This window comes from Protopterus annectens, chromosome 1.part1 (assembly GCF_019279795.1).
Source record: "Protopterus annectens isolate FY-2018-M chromosome 1.part1, PAN1.0, whole genome shotgun sequence".
Lineage (NCBI taxonomy): Eukaryota > Metazoa > Chordata > Ceratodontiformes > Protopteridae > Protopterus > Protopterus annectens.
This window is the reverse complement of record NC_056726.1, coordinates 1,247,589,216-1,247,613,184: the sequence shown is the minus strand read 5'-3', so window position 1 is coordinate 1,247,613,184 and position 23,969 is coordinate 1,247,589,216. Positions and strand designations below refer to the sequence as shown.

Genomic DNA, 23,969 nt, shown 5'->3' with positions numbered 1-23,969 from the left:
TCAACCACCCTTCCCAGATACTTGAAGTTGTTTACCTGTTCCACTATCTTCCCATCTATCTCTAGTCTCACCTTCTTCTGATTTCCCCAATTTGCTGCCATTACCACTATCTTATCTGTGCTTAGTTTCATCCCATGTCCCTTCAGATTTGCATTCCATTTTCTTATCCTTTGCTGAAGTTCTAACTTAGAGTCTGCCTGTACTGCCACATCATCTGCATACAGCAGCTTTGTTGATCTGCCCCCTCCAACCTGTTTTCTAATGTAGTCCATCACCAGTATGAACAGCAGTGGGTTCAGAGCTGAACCCTGGTGTACACCCAGTCCCACTGGGAACCCCTCTGTGAGGCCGAACACTGTTTGTACTTGAGTCACTGGATCCTTGTACATAGCTTGCACTAATTCTACCAGTGTTTCTGGGACTTCAACCCACCACAGTACTGACAAGATCATCTTTCTTGGGACCTTGTCATATGCTTTCTCAAAGTCTAGGAATGCCCAGATGGACTCTCTTCTCATCTCTAGCTTCTTCTCAAGTATCTGTCTCAATGCAAACATTGGGTAAATTGTGCTACATCCTGATCTGAATCTGAACTGCTCATCTCCCTTATTATATTCTACTACTCTGCGTATCCATTTATCAATCACCCTCTCCAGAACTTTCTTGCAATGTGGTAGGAGTTTGATGCCTCTGTACCACCCACAGTTGTGGATGTCCCCTTTGTTTTGTACATTGGCACAAGTATGCTTATTCTCCAGTCATCTGGGATACACCTTTCTCTCCACACTGCTAGTACTCTCAGGAGCCATTTCTCCCCTATCTCACCCAGCATGTTTATCATATCTGCTGTGACCTCATCTGAGCCTACTGCTTTCCCTGACTTCATCTTCCTTAGTGCTATTACTTCTTCTAAGGTGGACTCCTCTTCTTCTCTCATCATAGGCTGTTTCTGGGGCAGTACAGCTTCTGTGGGGTTTTCTTCATTCAGAAGCTGCTGGAAATACTCCTTCCATCTGCCATTGATGTCCTGTGGCTTGATGAGCAGGTTGTTGCTGGCATCCCTTATGAAGGATGTCTGACTATCTTATTTATCTTTCTGTCTTTGCCTTGCAGCCTGATATAGTTTCTTTGTGCCCCTTACTGAGTCACTTTCCAGAATTTGGTAGAGTGCCTCCGATGCCCTATTCTTTACTATTGCAACTTCTTTCTTAGCTTCTTTGTTAGCTAGCCAGTATTTCTTCCTAGCCTTGTCAGTTTTTTATATCTCCCACTTCTTCCTGCACTCCATCTTTCTTTTGATGACTTCCTGGACTTCTACATTCCACCACTGGCTTTCCTTATGTATCTCATTTCCATACCTGGCTCAGCCACATATCTTTTCTGTAGTCCTAACACATGCTGTTTTTAGGCACTGCCACTCTTTTTCAACTGCACCTATTTCCTCCTCTTCTTGTGGTTCTAGAGCCCTGAGTAATTCCTTGAACTGCTGTACTTTCTCTCCAGTCAACTTCCAGGTCTTCAACCTGGTCTCTGTTGACCTTATAGCCTTCTCTGACCACTGCTTGCAGCTGATAGTGGCAACTAATGATTTATGCTGTGGGCTGACTGTTTCACTGGGGATGACTTTGCAATCATGGATTCTACCCCAGTGCCTTTTCCTTACTAGAAGAAAGTCTACCTGAGTTGCATGTTGCATGTTAGCTACTTTTGTATGTGATCTTGTGACTGTCTCTCTTTCTCAACCATGTGTCTGGCTATTATCAAGCCATTTGCCAGACAGAAGTCTAGAATGACTTCTCCTTCTTTATTCCTGTTGCTTCACCCATGTGGACCAAGGCAGTCCTCATATCCTGTTCTGTCTGTCCCAATATATACATTCAAGTCACCCATTATCAACACCAATTCATGTTGTCCTGCTTTATCTAGTAGGTCCTGCAACTGTTGTCTAAATGTACTCTTTTCCTCACTATCACAACCCTGTTGTGGGGCATAGGCTGAGATTATGAGTACTGCCCTATCATTACACTGGAGTCTGACTGCCATGAGTCTGTCATTAATTCTGATGATATCCCTCACTGCCTTCTGAAGCCTTTCTCTCACCACCATCACTCCTACATTTCTAGCCTGTCCCCCATCTGAGTAGTAGAGTCTGGATCCCAAGCCATTGCACCTTCCATCTCATCTCTTGGATAAATAGGATGTCCAGCCTCCTCCGTATCATCATGTCATCCACTTCCAAGCTGTGTCCTGTCAGTGAACCTACATTAAGCATAGCAATTCTCAGTTCATGTTTGGCAGGTTGGTTGGTTTTACGTCCAGCTTTCGCTCAACAGACCTATCCCAGGTAACGGAGGCTGGGCAAGTAGACACTGGATAGCCATTAGCTTTTTCACCCAGGGCTGCTAGGCTTTATGATGGGCCCATACTGGCCAATAGGGGCACATATACCCCTCCCACCATTAGCAAGGGTCCCTGGAGTGGGTCAGAGTAGGCAGGGTCCTCAACCCACTTATCACCAGTAACTACCCGGTAGCTACCATGTCCATTTTTGGTGACATTAGTCAACATGACTGAATCACCTAGAGCCATATTTTACATTGTCAAGTGGCTAGCCCTGCCACAGCCCGCAGTCTGTGATGAATCACCTAAAGCCATATTTTACATTGTCAAGTGGGTAGCCCTGCCACTGCACACAGTCTGTGATCCATGTCCTCCTATCTTGAGGATACTGCTCACCACAGTAGATGCCCAAAGCGGTTGGTCTGTACAACTCTTCCCCCTATAGGGCACCATGTAGAGTTTGTGCTGCTACCCACAGCTCCATTCATTGGTGAGTTTTAGATGGAAACACTAATCATATTTTTCAGACATGGGAGAAACCCCACAGAGACACAGGGAGAACATGCAAACCCCAAACAGGCATTGGTCAGAGGTCAGGATTGAACCTTGTACCTTGTGCATGGGAGACGAAGACCTTAACTATTAAGTCATCTGGTCGATAATGACATTTGACTATAACACTGATTTGCCCAGATGCTTGTGTTAAAAATGTATTTGTAAAGTTGCTTGAGTAAAAAATGCATCAAAATGGGTCTTGCTGGACAGAAAAGAGATATACGTGCATTATTATTATACTGATTAAATGCATATGTTTTAACAGAGAATTCTGGAAGTAAGAGGTTAATCTCAGTCCAGCTAATTTTGAAAAAACGGTTGAAAATTAAATGGGTTGCTTTAGGCTATATAGATTTTATCTTACAAGTCTGATTGCAACCAGAGACAAAAATGTTTGCAAAAGCCAGGACTAGGAATCTTACTGTACTTAGGGGTAAGCTAATTGCTATCCTGGAAGAGTGGACAGTTTTGAAATGGTTTTATAGAATACAGATGCTGCAATAGATCTTAGCAAAGCTCTGGGTTTGTATTGTACCAGAGTCAGATGACCAGATGTGATGTCATTCTATAACCAGCACTGAAATAATTCTTTCAATATTAGTGAGAGATACGATGGAACTCTCACAGCAGCACTCTGGTTTTTGGAACCTGACAGGAAAGATCTCTCACAGATATCTCACACAACCTCAAACCTCATCCTGCCTTGCTTTAGTAAGCAATTCAGCACTCATCATTTTGCCTTCCTGTAGTAAGTAACTTAACTAGGGTAAAGAAATTCTTCAGTCAAGTCAGGAAAATATAGTGAGATTAGTTAAGTCTTGTTTTGCTGAATCTGTGTGAATCTATCCGACTGTGTTATTTTTTTATATCTCCTGTGATTGAAACTCTGATGTTTTTTGTCACTAGATATTCAGTATTCTTATGTTTTCTGTTTTATTATTTATTATTTCTATACCTTTCATTTAAAATCTTATAACTACTTATGTTTATTTTAGTGATACTGTGGCCGCTCCTGAAAGCCTTGCTGCATTGGTCAAACTGTACCATTTGCATTAGTATTAATTTTACTCAGTATAACTGGATAACTTTGTAAGGGTCTTAGAGTAGCTGACTGGTGGCAACATAATTACCTTATACTCTGGGAAGAAGGAGAACAGCTGATAAATCTATGCCAGCCTTTCCCAGGTGTGTGTGTATGTGTGTTTGTGAAGATCAAATATTCGTGTGTGTGTTTGTGTGTGTGTGTGTGTGTGTGTGTGTGTGTGTGTGTGTGTGTGTGTGTGTGTGTGTGTGTGTGTGTGTGTGTGTGTGTGTGTGCATGTGTGTGTGTCAGCTACTTGGAATAGGGACACAGAGCTCCAAAGTGGTCAGTGTGTAGTCTTGTTTGGGGCCTACAGAGAGACAGACAGACAGTCCAGCCACAGGTCTGGAATATGCTACCTATGTGTTTTTAAGGGAAATTGTGCTTGGTGCAGAGAGCTGCATTTGAAAATACAGTGTATATACATTTTTGTTGCTAGTGTCTGTCCCTCACCCATGTCAGTGGTAAGGATTGAGAGTCCTTGATTACTGGCCCAGAGTAGGGACAATCACACATACATATACATATACATATACATATACATATATGTAGAAAAAAGGAGAGTTGGGAAAGGTAGTAACAGAAGTTAGAAGAAGGTATGACAGTTAGGGTAGATAGCAGAGGCACAAAAACAAACATATAATATTGACAGAACTGAGATGGGAGGTGGTGACACATCAGAGACATGGAAGATAATGGAGAAAGGGGCATCATAAGATGAAAGACAATGGTCTTTCTGGGGGTCTATATAATTTATTTAATCAAACTTACTATTTGCAAATCCTTATTCATCGAACCCTATTCATCAAAGACACAAATCAGTGAATGTACTTTTCATCAAACTTTTCCTAGGGCTAACCAATGTTAGACTAACTTAGCGACTGTATTAAAAAAATAAATAAATAAATAAACAGAAATTTTAAAACCTGAGTGAGAAGTTGCACCCCTTACACCTTACAATGTGGGAGGCTGCACCTCCATACCCGCATAAATAAATAAACTAACTCAGAAATCGCACTACAGTGGGGAAAAGGACAAATTCCAGATGGTAGCCAATCATTGCTTTGCCCTAGGAAAAAGTTTGATGAAAAGTTTGTTGGCTGATTTTTGTCTTCTACAAATATGGATTCATCAGATAGTAAGTTCTATTAAATGATACAGACCTGTTTCTGGCAAAATCAGTCTCTGGTTAAGGTGAGTGTAGCAGCTGGGGACACCACTGCTGACATTGCTGATGGTGGTGTGGTAGCCACTGATGATGGGACAACAAACCTGGATTGTGGCACTGTAATAGTTTGCAAGGAGAAGTGCTTAAAATTTTGTGGTCACACCTGATTCCGTCTGTGCCAAATGTCACACAGTGACACCCAGTTCATTGTGCATCTGGTGCTGGAAAAGGCCAAATATAATTAGTGTGTATAATTGTGTAAGGCAGTGGTTGTTTATAATAGCTGGAGGTGTGAATTATAGTAGCATAGTCTGTTGCTATACAATGAGCAGTAGCAGTACATATCAGTTGTGCATTGGCATTAGTGATACTCTTCAGAATCTGCTGTGCATGGTAGGAGCAGAAAAGCAAACTGATTTGGAAGATTTACATGGGCATGAGTGAGGTGTGTTCTATTTTTTGACTAGATTAAAGGGTAGAAATGGGAGTATAGGAAAGAGATGAAAAAGGGAAGCAAGCAGAATATAAAAATAAGGTGAAAAACTAAGGAATGAAAAGGATGGAGATGGGAAAGGTGGGGTAAATATTTTTTTTGAGAGAGGTGTCCATTCTCCTTCTCAGCAGCTGCTTATTCTTGTCTTCAGGGGCTATGGATCATGATCTAGGAGGTCTGGATTGTGACACTTCATGTCACTATAATGGTAACATTACTGTTCCCCATGCATAGGATACCAGTGGCATGGGTTACATCTTAGGCTAAACTATTCCAGTCATCAGTATTATAATGAGGCCCTTGATAGCTCTTCTGCAGGATCTCTAGCTGTAATCCTGATGAAGGAGATGGAGAATTGGTGCCCAAAGCGGTTCTAATATGTCCCATCTGCCATGCATAGTCAGGCATCATGGAAGGTAGACTAAAATAATATAGGTACTGTATTACAATGGTTCTCAATGAGATTTTAACATGTGAAACATGGCAATCCTGTAGCCAGCTATATGCTGACAGCAGGCCTACAGTGACATCCTTTCCATGAGGTTATATGTGGAACTACAAATCCCCCCAGAGGTGTGGCACTGACTGTGCATCTACAGTGCTGCCTGCAGGGATCCAGGTGTGTAAATGCTATTAAGTACAACTGAGTGCAATGTTTAGCAGGTTTTCTTATGACACAAATTGAGAGATTCAGAAACAATGAGTTGAGTTATAATTATCATCATGCCTAGCCAGGTGAATCTTTACAATATAAGCATGGCAAGCAGTACAGAGCCTCATCACACAACAGAAGAACCCTTAGAAGCACCAATACCTAAACCTGCAACATCTGGACCTGCAAGAAATTATTAAGGAAAGTAAATCTCTGCTTGTACAAGGTAAGGACCACGTTTTACAAGGACACTGTTAATTATGGCTGATTTTATCTGTTTTTGTACATGCTGGCATCATTTGAAACAAGTCTATCAATACTTTTGTGAAGGTATATTGAGGGGAAATACAAGGTTAAGGTAATTCTTAGGATGAAGTATGGTTAAACAAAATAGACATCCATAGGTACAGTTCAACACCTTCTGGCTGACCTTGTGATATCACTTTTACTGAAAACATTTGCCTGCTGTATACACATTACACATATAAGTCATTTGTAAAACTCTTTTTGACACAGAGCTAAAACAGCCATGTCACCTTGGTCTGTTACAATATTATAGCTATTTCTTTCTGGGGACATCTGTTCAGTAAATTATGTTTCTGACATTGCATAAAGATGGTAGACAGACATACATAACTGTCAGGTACACAGACGGCATGCTATATGGGAAAGGGAAGAGTGGTGCTGTAGGGAGTTGGCAGGGGTACTCACCATTGGGGATGTAAATTTCATTGTTTTCCGTACCTACAGACTATTGCCTAAAAAGAAGGAAAGCAGAAACACACTGCAGGCTCTGATGAGAAGGTGACATGTGAGCCAACATTGTCTAATGTGGAAAACGAGAAAAGAATCAAAAACACTATACTGAATAAAACAGTACTTGACTGAACATCGGAGACAAACTACAGCATCTATCTGTCTTCTACTAACACTTCTTTATGTCTCTCCTGTACTCGTAAGCATGACACCAACGAAACCTCCAAGCTGCAAAAATGCTACAAAAAAAAATCTCCAGATTTGCCTGCAACCACCCGTATAGTGCCCATCACTACAATGCCCACAAAAAACTAGTTAGAACTACCTCATTACCTCAGCTACTCAGAACTAGTTGTAGCCCTCAATCTTGTTCATAAACATAACAGGTGCCTAGCTTAAATAGCATCATCCAAACATACTTAGCCCACCAAAAGCCTGCACTCAACTAACAAGGTCTTATGAGCCAATAATTCAGCAGAGGAATCTCTTTATTCCATTCACATCCTCAAAATGTGGAACTCACTACATCCACTGCTAATACTCAGTAGCAACCTGTACACTTTCAAAAATCAACTAAAAGACCATCTGAAGCTAGCTAAGTTCTTCCTTCTCGATAAGCTAACTCTTAACACAGACAACTGTCTCCCTTATCATCACTTTCCCAAAACAGTGAAGACTCAGTTAAAAATAAATGGTATATAGTCTAACTCTCTTGGAAATACTGCTATATTCTCTACTCTTAGATGAGCAGCTCTTGATACTAATGTCCACAACTAACACTGTTGTGCATATAACTTATTATCTACTATTATTACCCCCTAAAGGGAACATTACCCTAAGGCTACCTGAATAATGTGCCACGTGTATTCAATGCAGATCCATGTTTAGAGCTGTTCCCCCACAAATGCTTCTATATTGTATATTCCATTTCAACATGATATTGTATTTGCACCAGAGTGAATGTATCCAATCTGATTGTGTCACTATGAATGTATACATTTATTGGATATGCTTTTCTATAATGTGAACCAGTATGATATGCTACCGTCTATCACTTTCTAATACTTAACTGACAAAGATGACACTAATATTTAATTTATCTGTGTTAATTTACACTGTGTCTTGTGTTATATTGCTCTAAGTATCTGCTGAAAAGGGGTTCTACTCCCAGATGGACTTTCTGAGTTAACAACAAGTGCTACTCCAGACTCAGTGTCTCCATGGATGATGTTTCTTTGGCTTGTATGCTGCTGCCATCCAGGCTTACTGAGGGCATCTCTGACATGATATCGTGGCATACATTAATGCAGTTGCTGGCAGCAGCCATATTTATGACATGGTGTGCCACAGGGCCATTGACAAGACATGAGTCACAGAACAAAGAGCTGAACTCCTGTGATAGGAAGGTAGGTCAAATGGTGGGGGACATTGAAAGAAACACTTGGCATGAAGATGGAGGAACTCATGGCCTCTGTCAAAGGCAGTGGTGCTTCCACACAGAAATTTTTTGTTGATGTTAATTTCTATTCACCTTAGTTTCATGTACACTTCTTGTGCTTGGTGATACTTACACAAGATTTTGTCCTTTGGTATGTTAACAGGTGATTGTTTATCCAGCACCAGCACTGTGGAACTGATACTGCATAATGTTGGAGGCTCTGCAAACTCTGATGATGATTGCAGTGATGAACTGGCACAGTCAGGGAGAAGAGAGTCCATGCTGGACACAAGGAATGTGACCAGTGCATCCCCTACACAGACCAGCTTTATCAAGCTAGTTAAATGCTTGCACTTTAGGGGCCAAATTCCAAAATAATTCCTCTCAGTGTAAGTCTGCCCAGATTTGGAAAGAATTGCCCTCAGTGTAAGTGACTTATTTTGGTGTAAGATCAACCTTAAACTACTACAGGCTTGCACAGGGGACAAGATTCCAAAACACCTGCTGTCAGTGTAAGTGGTCACTTAAACTGAGAGCAAGTTTTTTGGAGTCGGCCCAGTGTTTTTATAAATGCATTTGATACATTAGATGCTATAAAGAATGTTTCAAAATGCCATAACTTTAAAATAAATCTTTCATCTATTTGCTAATTTAGGGTTCAGTATTTTTAATAAATTATTTCAACCTCATATTTAAAGTCTGTTAAATGGGCATAAAGAAAACATCTTTTTTATTGATCTTTCATGGGCTCTTCCATGCTGTATTAAACGATAGGCTATTATCGTATCTCTTATGACAGGCTGAGGGGACATTTTTCCATTAAAATTAAAAATAGTACAGTAGAGAGTCGATTATCCAAATGTCAATTATCAGAAACTTCAATTATCAGAACCAGCCTTCTAAAGTGTTTGAGTAGGAGAAATCATAAGTCTGAATATATAAACATTATATGTATTTGCTTGAGCATGTTTTTCGAGCTTGTAGCCAGCTCGTGTGTGAAAAATATTCTTTACTGTCCATTGGAATTGCTGAATGTTTGAAAAGTGTATTGCAGCATACAGAAAAAACAAGATTTTTACATGTCTTTTATCCAATTCACTTATTTTTGATTATCCAAACAATTTGATTATCCTAACTACCCTAGGTCCAAAGTTGTTCAGATAATCGACTCTTTAATGTATGTTGAGATAAGTCTTAAAGACTATTTAATCTCAAATACTCTTATTTTTGTAATTTGGTCCATCTTTTTGAGTTAACATTTATTTAATAACACTAAGCCTATGCTTCCCTTTTTATCCCAGCATGAAAATATATATTTTTAAGGACAGTAAATCCAGGATGATTGTTTTACAATAGGTAGCTTTTTTATATTCTTTTTGCCCCCCCACCCCCACCCCCATCTGTTGATCATTAGCTGGCTGCAATCAGTTAATCCATTACTTCCCTGTAGGGTAAGAGCCAATCGTGAATACTATTTCAAAGGTGGACATCAGTGTTTTTTCTAGTTAGGATCTTAATCATGCCTCCTTTTGGCTCATGTGTACTTTAGGCATACAAAGCTTAAAAACAAGCCTGATGTCATAACATTAGGGTGACTGCAAAATTTTCCAAATAGCATGTGAACCAAAGGGGAAAAGGTCACACAGCCTAACTATGGTCAGCAATCTATGTATACAGTACTGATGAGCTCAGAAAATGGGCAAAACATGGCATGTCTACAGTTAGTGGAGTTTGGCTTTACTGACACGAATGTACCACTAAAGGCTTAAAAAGAAAAAGTAAAAAAAAGGCATGTTCATTCGGAAGCCATGGTAGCTGAAACACTGGTATATCCTTAAGGAGTTATTTGTATATATATATATATATATATATCTATCTCTCTCTCTCTCTATATATATATATATATATATATATATATATATATATATATATGTGTGTGTGTGTGTGTGTGTGTGTGTATAATATATATATATATATATATATATATATATATATATATATCCCATGAGCCTTCAGTACAGGATGCTATTACACAGTGAATACACTAGCTTTGTTGAGTCTTTCTTGCAGGTTTTGCCCTTTGGTTTGCTTTGTGTGTGTGTGTGTGTGTGTGTGTGTGTGTATATTAATATATATATATATATATATATATATATATATATATATATATATATATATATATACATATACATATATATATATATATATGTTCACTTCAAAATCCTGAAAGCTCAAAATCCTGAATCTCAAAATCCTGAACTCAAAATCCTGAAAGCTCAAAATACTGAAAACTCATAATACTGAATCTCATAATACTGAAAACATACAGGACACCAACACTGACTGCATTGCAGCAGAAATACATACAGAAACAAAGAAAAGATAAACCATATCAGTCTAAACCCCCCTAAAACAGGCAGTCATGAAGCATGTAATGGTATGTTTGCCATTTTCTTCTGTGAAGTGCGATCTCAGAGTTGATATATTTAAGTAGCAGGGGGTGTTGCGGGTGCAGGGGGGGGGGTTTGCCCCCCTGCTTATAATTGTAGATGAGTAATATGTAATACACACGTAGAGCATTGCTAAGATGTGTTATAGCATCTGGAAGCTATAACACCATTTCAAAACTTCCACCCTTCCAGGATAGCAATTAGTTCACCCCTAAGGACAATACAGTAGGATTTCTAATCCGGATTTTCACAGATATTTTGTCTCTGGCTGCAGTCAGAACTGTAAGATACAATCGTTATGGCCTAAATCAGGTAATTTAATTTCAGACTATTTTTCCTCAAATATTTTTTTATTTTCAATTAAAATAACATTTACATAATATTTTTAAATATTTTAAACAACTAAATACAATATTTACAATAGCCCGACATTCAATTATATACACTGTATGTTATTAAATGTAGAATTAACAGATCAGTTATCAGAAATACAATATTGATTATTGCAGAGTGTCTAACAAAGATATAACTTTCTTCCAGGGATTATATACCAATGGCCTGGGATAGATTTGTAGTTCTTTGATTTTTATTTCCATCGATGCAGTTGTCTTTAGTAAAGTGTAGAATTCTTCCAAGGTCGGGGTGTATTTGAATTCCACCTTCTGGTTATGCATTTCCTAGATATAGCAAGTATTGTCCATAACAAATACATATTTGTCTTATTCAGGTAGGGACCTTCATTTACCTTTAGTATAATCAATACTTTAGTTAAGGTAAAGGATTCATTAAATAAAGTTTGTAAAAAATGATTGATTCCATTCCAATATGATTTAATTTTATTACATTCATAAAAAATATGAATCCAGTCTGCTTTATTTGACTTTTCACACCTCCAGCAAAAAAACATTTGTAGTAGTACTGATCTTTTTAATTCTATCTGGTGTTAAAAATGCTCTTTGTAAGTATTTCCAGCTAAATATTTTCCAGCATTGTGTGTTAGAGGTGTAATTAACTGATAGTAAGATGTTAGTTTTAATTTCTTCTGTTAACTGCAACGACTGAACTTTTGTTAAGAACTGCCAGTATGATGGTTTGGGAATTGTTTTATATGTTATTAACTCTTTATATAGATTTGAAATGGAATTTTTCTTTTCACAACTATTATATATAAATTCATACAGAAAACTTATTAGATTTAGAATATCTTTAAATGAGGAAGTATTAATTAATCTGCATAAATCTTGAGTGTACATTAGATTGCTTTGTAAGGTTAACCAGTCCTGTGTTGGAATATTGTAAGCAGTTTTTATCATATGTATATCTAAAACATTTAATTTATTTACACATTGAAACCAGCATAAGAATCCATTTTGTTCCCAGGAGGTTATTGTTATCCTATATATTTTTGAAGAAAGTTCTTAGTGATGGTAAATGAGGTTAAAAGGTCAAACCAAAGTTTTAGATCTATGTTTTCATTGATAAGTTTCCTAAAGGAATTGATGTAATGATTAATCAGTATTGTTTTAGAAGATTTTGTTATATTATATTGTATATTTATGCATAGTATGTACCAGGGTTTGTTTGATTTGTCTACTACTAAAAGTTTTTAACAGATTAAATTCATTTGTTAATATAGCCATTGTTAATTCTTTCCAGTTGGCAAAATAATTTGGGTTTATCCAGTCTATTGTAGTTTTAAGCACAGATGCTTTTATATATGTTTCTATTTCTGGGAAGTTCAATCCTCCTTGTTTCCGGGGTCTAATATGATGAGTTAGAGTTACTCTATTCTTTGTGGGATACCATAAAAATTTTATTATACATGAGTTTATTTCTTTAAGAATGCATCTTTCAGGAATTAACTGTATTGCTAATGCTACATATAGTATTTTTGGCAATAAGACCATTTTTATTAATTGCAATTTGTCTTCAAAAGTTAATATAATTTTTCCACTTTTCTATGTATATATATTTTTATTGTTTCAATAATGTTTTTATAATTTATTAATATTGTTTCTTTTATATTTTTGCATAACACTATTCCTAAATAATTTAGCTTAAGTTATTGCTTTCCTATGATGGATTTATCTGTAACTTGTAGTTCTTTTTTCTTATTTAAAAATAGAAATTTTGATTTTGATCTATTAAAGTGTAGACCTGAAATCTTATAAAATGTCTCCTTTACTTTTTCTAGCTCTCCTAATGACTCTCTGGAGTTTGATAGGGTTAATAAAATATCATCAGCAAAAGGCATTATTTTAGATATGTACTGGTCATAGACTTCTATTCATTTTATTCTTGGATTATTGCATATTATTTCTGCAAGTATTTCAATAGCCAAAGCAAATAAAATAGGAGAATTAGGGCATCATTGTTTAGTACCTTTCGTTATATGGATAGATTCTGAGGTGAAAGGATCTAATTTAATGTAGGCTAAGTTATTAATATATATGTTTTTAGTAATAAGATGAAGGGAGGAGGAAATTCAAATAATGCTAAAGTTTTAAATAGATATTCCCAGTTGAGGGAATCAAAGGCTTAAAGGCTTTTTCTATGTCTAATCCGATTACAAGTGTTTCTCTATCTTCTTTATTCACATAATCTATAAGAGTAAGTATCCTTTTAATATTATCATGTGTGTGCCTGTTATATAAAAATCCAGTTTGATCATTATTAATTGTCTTTGAAAGTGGGATTTTCATTCTGTTAGCTAGGATTGACATTTATATTTTGTAATCATTATTCAGTAATGATATAGGTCTGTATGAGGTGCAAATGTCTGATGGTTTATTATCTTTTAGAACTGGTGTTATGAGAGAATATTCCTATGAGGGTGGTATTTTTGCTTCTGACTGGACTTCTAGCAAAGTTTTATGAAAAAAGGAGATTACTGTTGAAGGGAAGAGTTTGTAAATTTCTGTAATTATACCATCTATCCCTGGAGCTTTGTTAGATTTACTTTCTTTTATCTTATCAACAATTTCTTTGCAAGATAATTTTGTAGGTCTAGTTTTAAGTTTTCGGGAATTTTTTTTACATTGATAAGGTTTGTATCTAAGTTTATTTGGTTGGTATCTAAATCTTCTTTTTTGAAGTGTTCCATATAATGGAACCAAAATGCTTCAAGGATGTCTCCTATATCTGATACTTTTTTCCCTTTCTTTTCATGATATATACTACTAATGTTATTTGCTTTAGACTGTATTTTAATTCTTGTAGATAAGTTATGTAGATATCTGGGGAGGTGGCTAATGAGTTTATTTTTAATTTTTCCAAGGCTAGACAAGTTTTGTTTGTTAAAATTCCATTATATTTTTTATTTAATTCCTCTATTTCTTTTTTGACTTCTGGACAATTCTGATTTTTTTTTTAGATTTTTCTGTCAAGAGTCTGGTTTGCAAGTCTAATGATTCAGATTCCCACTCTCTAAATTTGTTTTTGTACCAGCTAAGGGTCTTACCAAATAAATACACTTTTAATGAGTCCCAAACCATGACTCTACCAATTTCTGTTGTATTATTAATTTCAAGAAATAATTGTAGTTCTGACAACATCCAGGTTCTGAATTCTTTAATTTTCGTGAGATATGATGGAATTCTAGTTGAGAGGATTAAAGGTTTAAAATCTATTTGGAGCTTCATTATCAGAGAGTCATGATCTGAGAAGAGGCATGGAACCATTGAGAAATTGAGGATTTTTGTTTGTAAATCTTGAACTACGAATAATTTGTCTATTCTGGTTTGTGTTCCAAATCTATGGTCTTTATGGGAAAATAATAAGGATTTATCATCTTTTACTTTAAAAGTGTCTATTAAATGAAATGAATCAATCCATCTTTTTAAGGATTTTGAAATAGTTGCTATGCAAAAAGACTTCTTGGTGGTTTCAGAAGCTTCTAAGGTACAATTAAAGCCTCCTCCCAGTGTAAGATTTCCTTTATAATTGTTGGAAATAAAATCTAGGTGTTTTTAAACCGTTCCTGCTCCAATTCTTGGGAACCAATATAGATTAGCTAAGGTCCATATTCTGTTATTAAATTTAATTATAACAAACACTAGTAGACCTTCTTTGTCTTCATATTTATAAATAACTTTTGAAGTGATTATGTTTTTCTTCCAGAGAATTGATACTCTTTTTGCTTTTGTTCTATAGGAGGATTGAGCTAAGACTGTAGGGTCCTTAGGTTTCCAAATAAAGCTATAATTGGTCTTAAAATGCATTTCCTGGAGAAATACTACTTGTGCCTTATTTAGATTTAAATATTTTAGTAAGTTTGATCTTTTATTTGCATTATTTAAGTCATTAGCATTTAATGATACGAATGTTACACCCATTTCAAGTTATTGTTGGAAAAAACGTTTTCTTCTTTTTTATTTTGATTATAGTAGTTATACCATATTCTCTGATAACACTGAAAGTTATTTTTATGTGTGTAAACTTGGGAGTGTAATTTAATGTTATTTATTCTTTAAATTTAAGTAGGGTAAAATTTTGGTCAGGCTTTAAAAAGTACTTCTATAAAACATTAATTCTAAAGTATCAAATACAAGTAAATATGAATTTCCCATTAAACATGGAATGAAAGTTATTCCTAATCCAATAGATAAAGATAGATCTATTGGATTATCACTCATACCTTTAACCAACAATATCAACTGAGCTCCATATGTTAAATTATTATATGGAGAATTTTCTTAAAAGAGATATGAAATTCTATACTATTATATTATTGTTTTATAGTATTTTATATATCGGGATGGAATGTTAGTAGTGTAAACAATTATTATGTTGACTTAATATCCAATATTTAGTTACCCTTAAGAGATCCCAAACATGTCAGATATGTCATTTTGGATAAATTAAATGCAACAGAAGAGCATACACTAAATAAGCCAACAACAAAGAGATTATTACTAAAATAATTTGACTAAAAGGACTCTACAGGAGACAATGAGTGATTACCAATGAAATATGAATTTACTGTAGGTATACTGTCTTCCTTTACTTTCCCACTCTTCAGCTCACCAACTTCAACTTACACTTATGAAAAGACATGGCTTATCAGTGTTATCCTGACTCTGAGTAGAGGCTCCCTACATTCTAGTGTGCAGTGTTTTTGCATATTTATAGATTTACAAAGCAGAGTCTAAGAATGAACTATGATCACCCTGACAATTCGCATCCTGCATAGGGCACCTCCTGCTTCCAGAATGGGTAATCACATCAGGTCTAGAATGAATGTGAGAGTACCTATATGGTAATCAAGACTTACCTTAGGTAAGTATTAATCAAATAGTATTTAGAGCATCTTAGAGAGTTCTCGGGGCAGTTAGAATACTCTTAAGCCTCTCCTCCCTTGACCAAAAACAGATATTTCCCTTCCCTTTCTTTCCCTTGTTTTAAATCAGTACTAATAAAAGAAATTCAGCAAACATAGGTAAACAGAAATAACATTCAGTAGTCCATCTTGTACATGACTCACAATCCATTAAACAAGTCAGTGACTAACATCACTTTAGTAAACATTACAAAAACAAATTAGGAATAATTTCCTAGCTCTTTAAATTTTCTGATAAAGCAAAAAGTTAACAATAAGCTATTTTAACTAAAAGTATAAGGCATTTAAATTTTTCCTTTCATTTATACATTTCTACTTATATTGTAGAGTCAATAGCTGTCTTTGAAATCTGTACAATACTTCACTTCTTCAAATCATTCCTTTTTCAATTCAGGTTTTGTTTTGTCAAAACGGCAGCAATATTTCAAGGGCACAATTAATATTTACACTGATATTTCAAATAAATAACTTGTCAGTTGCAAATTGAGTTAGTTTAGAATGTATGGTTAGTGCAAATATAGCATGTTGCAAAAATAATATGTATTTTTTCGTGTGCAAGTGACATATATAATGTAGGGCTTCAGGTTGTTAAAGTTAAATTATGCTTATTAATCAGGCAGTTTCATTTAAATTCACAAGTAATTTCAGGACATTTCAGTTGTGTTTCCAGGAATGTGTAGTCCAATGTGAGTAATTGAGTCCACTTTTCCTCATAAACATATGTCACAATTCATTAAACTAAGCAGAGTCTAACATCTGTTTAATAATCATTATAAAGACAAAGAATAATAATTTCCTAGCTCTTCAAACTTTCTGATATCGCAGAATGTTGACAGTAAGCTATTTTAACTGGAATACTAAAACATTTCAATACTTTCTTGTGAATATATATTTTTATTTTTACTGTAGTGTCAAGAACTGTTTTTGAAATCTATGCATTACTTCACTCCATTCAATTCATTCATTTTACAGTTCAGATTATATTTTGTCAAAATGTGAATAGCATTTCAAGGGCACATTTAATATTTAAAGTGATATTTTAAATGAATAACTATCAGTTACCAAGGGAGTTTGTACAGAGTGTGAGGTAACTGCAAAGATAACATGTTGCAAAAAGTAATATGTATAGTTCCATATGCTCTAGAGACTGACAATTTCAAACATATAAAATTTAACTTTTACGGTGTAGACAGCTTGTGAAATCAGCATGTTAAACTGAGTAATACTTTTTAATTGAACAGCTACATTTAAGTACACATGTAGTTTGGGAACATTTCAGTTGTGTTTCCAGGAATATGTAATCCTATGAGGATAAATCATAAAAATATTTACAAATAGTCCTATTATATATTTATTTTACCTTGCTTAGGTTGTTTTTTCATTTTAATAACTAAACAACATTACTTTTTCTTATCATTTGTTGTCTGTGAGGCTAAATGTACTTTTCAGGTTCGGTGTCCTTAAAAACTGCAGCAGTTGTTTACTGTTGCTATGGCAACGCAAATAGAATGTGAAGGAAGCTTCACTTCTCTTAACCAACAGTACATTTTTCCCTCCTTTTTTATGTATTTGTTAATACTAAAAGGAAATAATTCAAAGGTCATATGTACATGAATGGAACATTTCAGAGTTAATCAAACATGTCCCCAATTCCAATAAGCATAACAGTAACTATCATTAATCTAATAAATATTGTAATAATTAATTAAGTTCACTATTCCAATTAGTCTACCTTAAAACTAGATTATTTTAGACTATTATTTATCTATGTATAGATAGTGAGTTATTAAATATATACAGACTATATTAGTATAGTAAATAGGAGAGAATTTAGAAAAGGAGACAAGATGCAGTTAAAATAAATAACGAGAAAAGAGAGAAGAAAGAAAGAAAAGAGAAAAATTAAGAGAAAATACACATATACTATGTATGTTGATTTACAGCATAAATATTTTATGTGGTATATAACCCTCCTTCTGTGAAAGAAAAGTACCCTGTTTTACATACCTGAGGTAATGTGAAAACTCTCATGTGTCATCTATTTTCAAAAAATATAGATAACGATTCCAGTAGTTAGTTACCTTTGTCTTAAAATTCCAAGCAGTAAAATTGGTCCTTTAAAGTAATGTTAAAACAATTCATATCATAGTAGATGCTTTGAGAGATTTGGCTGTAACAGTATCAGTCTTTTGCTTCTTCTTTTTGACATCTGTCCAAACATTTGTTTCTTTTGTTCTCTTGAGAGAAGGTGACATCCAATCCATATATTCTGGTAAAGTAATCAAATTATTAGTTTTAATAAATGAAGAGGCTTGCTCTAAGTCAATAAAAGTCCTCATCTCATTGGAATACAGTATTCTTATCTTAGCTGCATATGCAAGTTGTGCCTTGATGTTATTTTGTTTCAGAAACGTTATCATTGGCCACACTTTTTTCCTTTTTTCCATTATTCTAGATGAATAGTCATTATCAAATCTTATCAGGCTCTGTTTATATTTTAAAGGTGCCTTCCTCCAAGCAGATCTTAAAATCAGTTCCTTGTCCAAGTATGAAAGAAATTTGATAATTATTGACCTAGGAGGAGAGTTTGAGTTAGTGACAGGTTTCCCAAGAGCTCTCTGTACCCTTTCAATGCCAAAGGAAAGTCCTTCTTTTAAATTTAAAAAGTAAGGGCTCCAGCTTGATAAAAAGGAAATAATATCCTCACCTTCTGTGTTTTCAGGTAATCCAAAAATCCTGATGTTATTTCTCCTCTCCCTATTTTCAAGTCATCTATTTTATTAACCAACCAAGTGTTTTGTTTAAGAAGCAGTTCTTTCTGTGTTTCCTCTTCCTTAAGTCTGCTTTCTAAGTTATTTAGAGAAACCTCTATTCCTGTTAACTTTGTCTGGTGTTGTAGCATTTTCTTGAGAGTGTCAGCCTGTTTTAATATTTTCTAGGTTCTTTTTAAAATCATCCATCTTCAAAGACAACTCCTGCAGTGTAGATGCCATCTGTTGTAGTTCCTTCTTTAAGGCAGCATCCTAGTGAGAATTCTGAGTTGCTCATTTTAACAAGTGAATATATCTCCAAGCTTTTTGACAGGAAATTATTTGTAAAACTTCACCAAAGTTTCTAATTATGTAAATTAGTCCTTTGTCTATAAGATTTTATACCTTGAAGAAAAAAAAAGAATACTTTTTCCTGCCTTATTTGGACGCTGTCCAGTTCAATTCTCAGGTAGAGTCATAGCCGGCCTTAGGCATAGGCCAACTAGGTGGCCACCTAGGGCGCCACTCTAGTAGAGGCGCTTTTCCAGTATTTCTTTGGTGTAGGTAGACCAGGATGGGGGCACTGGGTGGTGTGGTGGAGGGTGCTGTGGAGCCTTTTTGCCTAGGGCACCAGTTGACCTAAGGCCGCTCCTGGGTAGAGTGTCTTCTGCGTGGAGACATGCATAAATGGGTGTACCTTCATTGAAGGTTGTGCGTCAGGGCTGGCAACTCGGCACGTAAAAATCAGCTGCCAATCATTAGCGGACTGGAGTTCCACTGTGGTGACTCCTAACTGGGAAAAGCCGAAAGACACAACATTTAACTAGTTATATGGAGCTCTAAAATACTGTTGCTTTCAGTTAGCCATTCAGGCTCCACCCCCGTTCAGACTATTTTTCAAAGTTAGCTGGATTGAGATTAACCTCTTCTCTTCCAGTATCCTCTGTTACAATATATTCATTTCAACAGTTACAATACAGTCTGACATACAATTGCATTTCTTTTCTGTCCAGCAGGATCCACTGTTGTTACATTTTTAACACAAGCAGCTTTTCAAATATATTTTTAAAACAAGCACTTGTACAGATCAGTTTGATATACAAATTACATATAATTCTTTTCAAAACTCCAGCTAGATATGCTGGCATATCTTACACGTACACTGCACTACTTCTCCTGGTATAGCTGGCAATACCTCACATCATCACAGCTCTCTCCCCTTTGAAGACTGAAGTGAGCTTTTCCAGTGCCCCTGGAGAAATGTGGCTTGAGAGAAATAAGCCTGTCTGAGAATACATTAACCCATACCCTGTCTTGAGAACTCATCTGCATTGGCATTGCTGACCCCACTGTGGTGCTGCACTGTCAGCCCTAGGTTCCACCTTAATAACTTCACATTTTGCTGTCTAGCTCAATGTAGCCATAGATCTGCATCAGACTCCTCCTGCCACCTACAGCAAATACTCAGCACAAGGGCCTCCCTATCATGGTAAGGTTTCATCATGTTAACATGGTATAGTTTGTGCCCCTGCCTCTCATGTAGGTAACATCACTGACCTTCCTTACCACTTTCAAGGGTCCCTCCCAAGCTGCCTGCAGCTTATTGTGTCTGACAGGAATGAGAACCATAACCTGCTGTCCCACAGCATCTTTCAGGCTTGAGCATTTCTGTCATACCAGACCTTTTTCTGCTGTTGGGCTCCTGCCAGGTTCTCTTGGGCGAAGCCCATGAGCTCCCTAAGCCTTGTCTTGAGGTTTAGGACATATGCCACAACAGACTCCTTGTGGGATTCACACTCACCCTCCCAATCATCAAGAATCAAATCTAAAGGCTTCCTCGCCCTATGCCCATACAGTAACCCAAAGGGTGAAAAACATGTGGCTTCCTGGGGTACCTTTCTGTATGCAAACAGCAGATGGGGCAAATATTTGTCAGACTCTCTCTTAAACTGGTCTGCAAATGCCAGTAGCATGGTCTTTAGTGTAGAGTTTAACCTCTCCACAAGACCATTAGTCTAGGGGTGTTAGAGGGTGGTCTTTATGCTTCACCCCACAGTGCTCCCACAGATAAGCCAGCAGGTCTGACATGAAATTGGTACCTCTGTCAGTCAGTATTTCTCAATGGAAACCTACCCTGCTGAAAATCTCTAACAAAGCATTTGCCACCTCCTCTGCCTAGCTGGAGAACAGAGCCACCATCTCAGGGTATCTAGTAGCATAATCTACTATCACCAGGATATACTTTTTCCTTGTGGAACTTGGGATGCCCCATAATATGCATAGCAACCCTCTGAAATGGCTCTTCAATCACAGGCAAAGGCATCAAAGGAGCTTTGACCTTATCCCCTGCCTTGCCTACTTTTTGGCACTGCTCTCATGTCCTGCAGCACCCTGTTGCATCCCTTGCAATCCCAGGTCAATTAACAGTTCTACATAATACACCTCTTAGTATGCTTTATGCACATATGACCTGCAAAAGGAATGTCATGGGCTATAGCTAGAAGTGCCAGACAGTAGGCTCTAGGTAGTACCAACTGCTGTATTACCTCACCCTCTAGCCCTCCCTCAGTGGTTCACTTTCTACACAGTAACCCTTTGTTCCAGTATACAGACTCCCCTTTTACTTGAGAATCAGGTGCCTTCCTAACTGCTTCCCTCAAGCCTCGTAATGTAGGGGCCAAAAGCTGAGCCTGTCTCAACTTTACCTTTGTGACCCTTCCCATCTCCCCTTCCACAGGAAGTCTGTTATCCTTTAACAGCAGTGCCTCACTGTCAGCCTGAGTACTACTACTCACCTCTGCCCTTGCAATCAGTCTGTCCAAGGGAACATCAGTACCTATCAGCAGCTTTGTCTCACCTTCAGGCTCACTGCTACAGGGTAGCTCACTCCCTGAAATTGCCACCTACCAGCCCTGGTTTCAGGTGTGGGGTCTGTCTGAGTTTCCCCCAAGCTACCATCCTCACATGCATGTCTCCAAGCCTGATTGTGTGTAACTACAGGCACACAAGGTACTGCATTATCAGAACCATTCCCTATCAGGAAATCTGCAGGGATAGCCACAAACACATCTACTTGCTTGCTTCCTTTTCCACTCTACTTCTGGCATAGCTGGCAATACCTCACATCATCACACATATAAGTGGAACAGCATTTTTTTCTTTATTGTTGAAACATTTGTTTAAATCGAGACTCCTCCAAAGTGACTTACCATGCCAGTTTAATGTTACTGTCTGGCATAAATATTAAAACATATTTTGATCTATTTTCATTATCTAAAGCATATTTTTCTTTGTTTCCATTACCTTTTCTCATAAAAGGGCTCCTTTTGTGATCCATCATTGTTTCTGGAACAAGAGTGAAGTTGGCCATCTTGTTATCTTTCATGCAGCTGAAACTAGCATTTCTTACAACAGCGTCAACAGCATCATCATCAAGGTTCTTCTCCAAGAACTGACATATTTTCACAACTGACCCACGTAGGTCCTGAAAAGGAACAAAACAAGGTTAGAAGAAAGGTCATTGCAAATACAAAACAATAAGACAACACTAGTTAAAGGCTGCATGACTGAACTGTGACACTTATGTGACCAACAGTCATAAATGTGATCTAAAAACAGTAACATTTGTTACAAAAATTGACATTAAAAAAATGGCTAAATTACTGAAAAAAAGCCTTTTTGCAGTCCTGCTTCTCTAAGACTGCTGTATTTTAGGAAAAGGAGAAATGCACATGAACTGCAATCTCAGTCTTTGACTACAATAATTTCTAGATTGTAAAGCTACACATTACTTATTGCCCATTACAATGTCACCCATTAATATCTCATAATTAAGCCTGGTACCCCAAGTGAAATTCCACTGAATATTAGAAGACAAACCTAGTTTTGCTCATAAAAGAATTTTGAATCTTAAGGAAATGTTGGAAAAACAGGGAAATCCTGTGAATTTTTCAGATAAGAGGGTTGGGACTTCTAAATGTGGTATATACACACAATGTAATTAAATATCAGAGGGTGACATAATTATTAATAATCTGATTATAGTTATAAAAGTACAATAACATTTTAGTTATGATGTTTTTTGGTATTGTATATTTGACTACTTGTGAGACTTTTGATGCATACCAGGTTAGAAAAACAGAGAGGTGCTTGAGAAAAGTTGCTTATAGACACTTGTATAATAATGCAAAACAAAAGGAAAACAACACACTTTATAAACATTCATTAAAATGTTCTAGAGTCAAGAAATTTAATTTTACAGTGTTAGAAGAAGTTCCTTTGAATCCTAAAGGGGGACATAATAATTGAAAATAGAGTATAGGAGCTTATATAGCAACTGAAATTAAAAGCTTATATTCATCTATGACTTAATGAAAGTGTTTTTATTAAGAATATTTTAAAGCTACAGGCTGCAAAGCTTTGAGTATTAATTAGAATTCATGTTCATCTTTGTATATTTGTATATTTGACAAAAGATGGTGGTGCCATGGTACACTCATTGGTTCACAGGTTAATATGTTCATAAGTAAGTACTAGGCTCCTTGTCAGCCATTTTAAGTCTACCCGGTTTCACTTTTTGTGCTTGAAATAACCTATCCCATTTGGTTATAGACTAACCTTCTCCATCCCATGGTCAGTAATTATATATTACCTCTAATAAGAATAACTGAGATCATACTATACATAATTTGTGGGGACTGGTGCATGGGATAAAGTATTTAGGAGCTGTCTCTGTCCATCTGTAGTACAGGGACAATCCTGGGGTAATTTTTTTCTGTTTCCCATCCATAGATCTAAGTTGCACTTGAATATGAACAAGGCTGAACTTTGCTGTATGTGAATGGCGAGTCAATATCCTCTATGAGATATACCTGTCCCTCCAATCCATTTTATTGATGCTGTAGAAAAGGTTTACATCCCTAATGAGTATTTCTAATACTATAACAAT

At 36.4% G+C, this 23,969-nt stretch overlaps 1 protein-coding gene across 1 annotated transcript in view; it reads right to left on the bottom strand.

Annotated features, from left to right (window-relative positions):
* The window catches only part of LOC122816015 (sulfotransferase family cytosolic 1B member 1-like), a 167,078-nt gene that overhangs the window by 76,208 nt on the left and 66,901 nt on the right, over positions 1 to 23,969 (bottom strand). Inside the window, exon 2 of the mRNA XM_044088874.1 lies at positions 22,325 to 22,505. Coding sequence (XP_043944809.1) covers positions 22,325 to 22,505 — 181 coding nt within the window. The remainder of the gene's footprint in view (positions 1 to 22,324; positions 22,506 to 23,969) is intronic.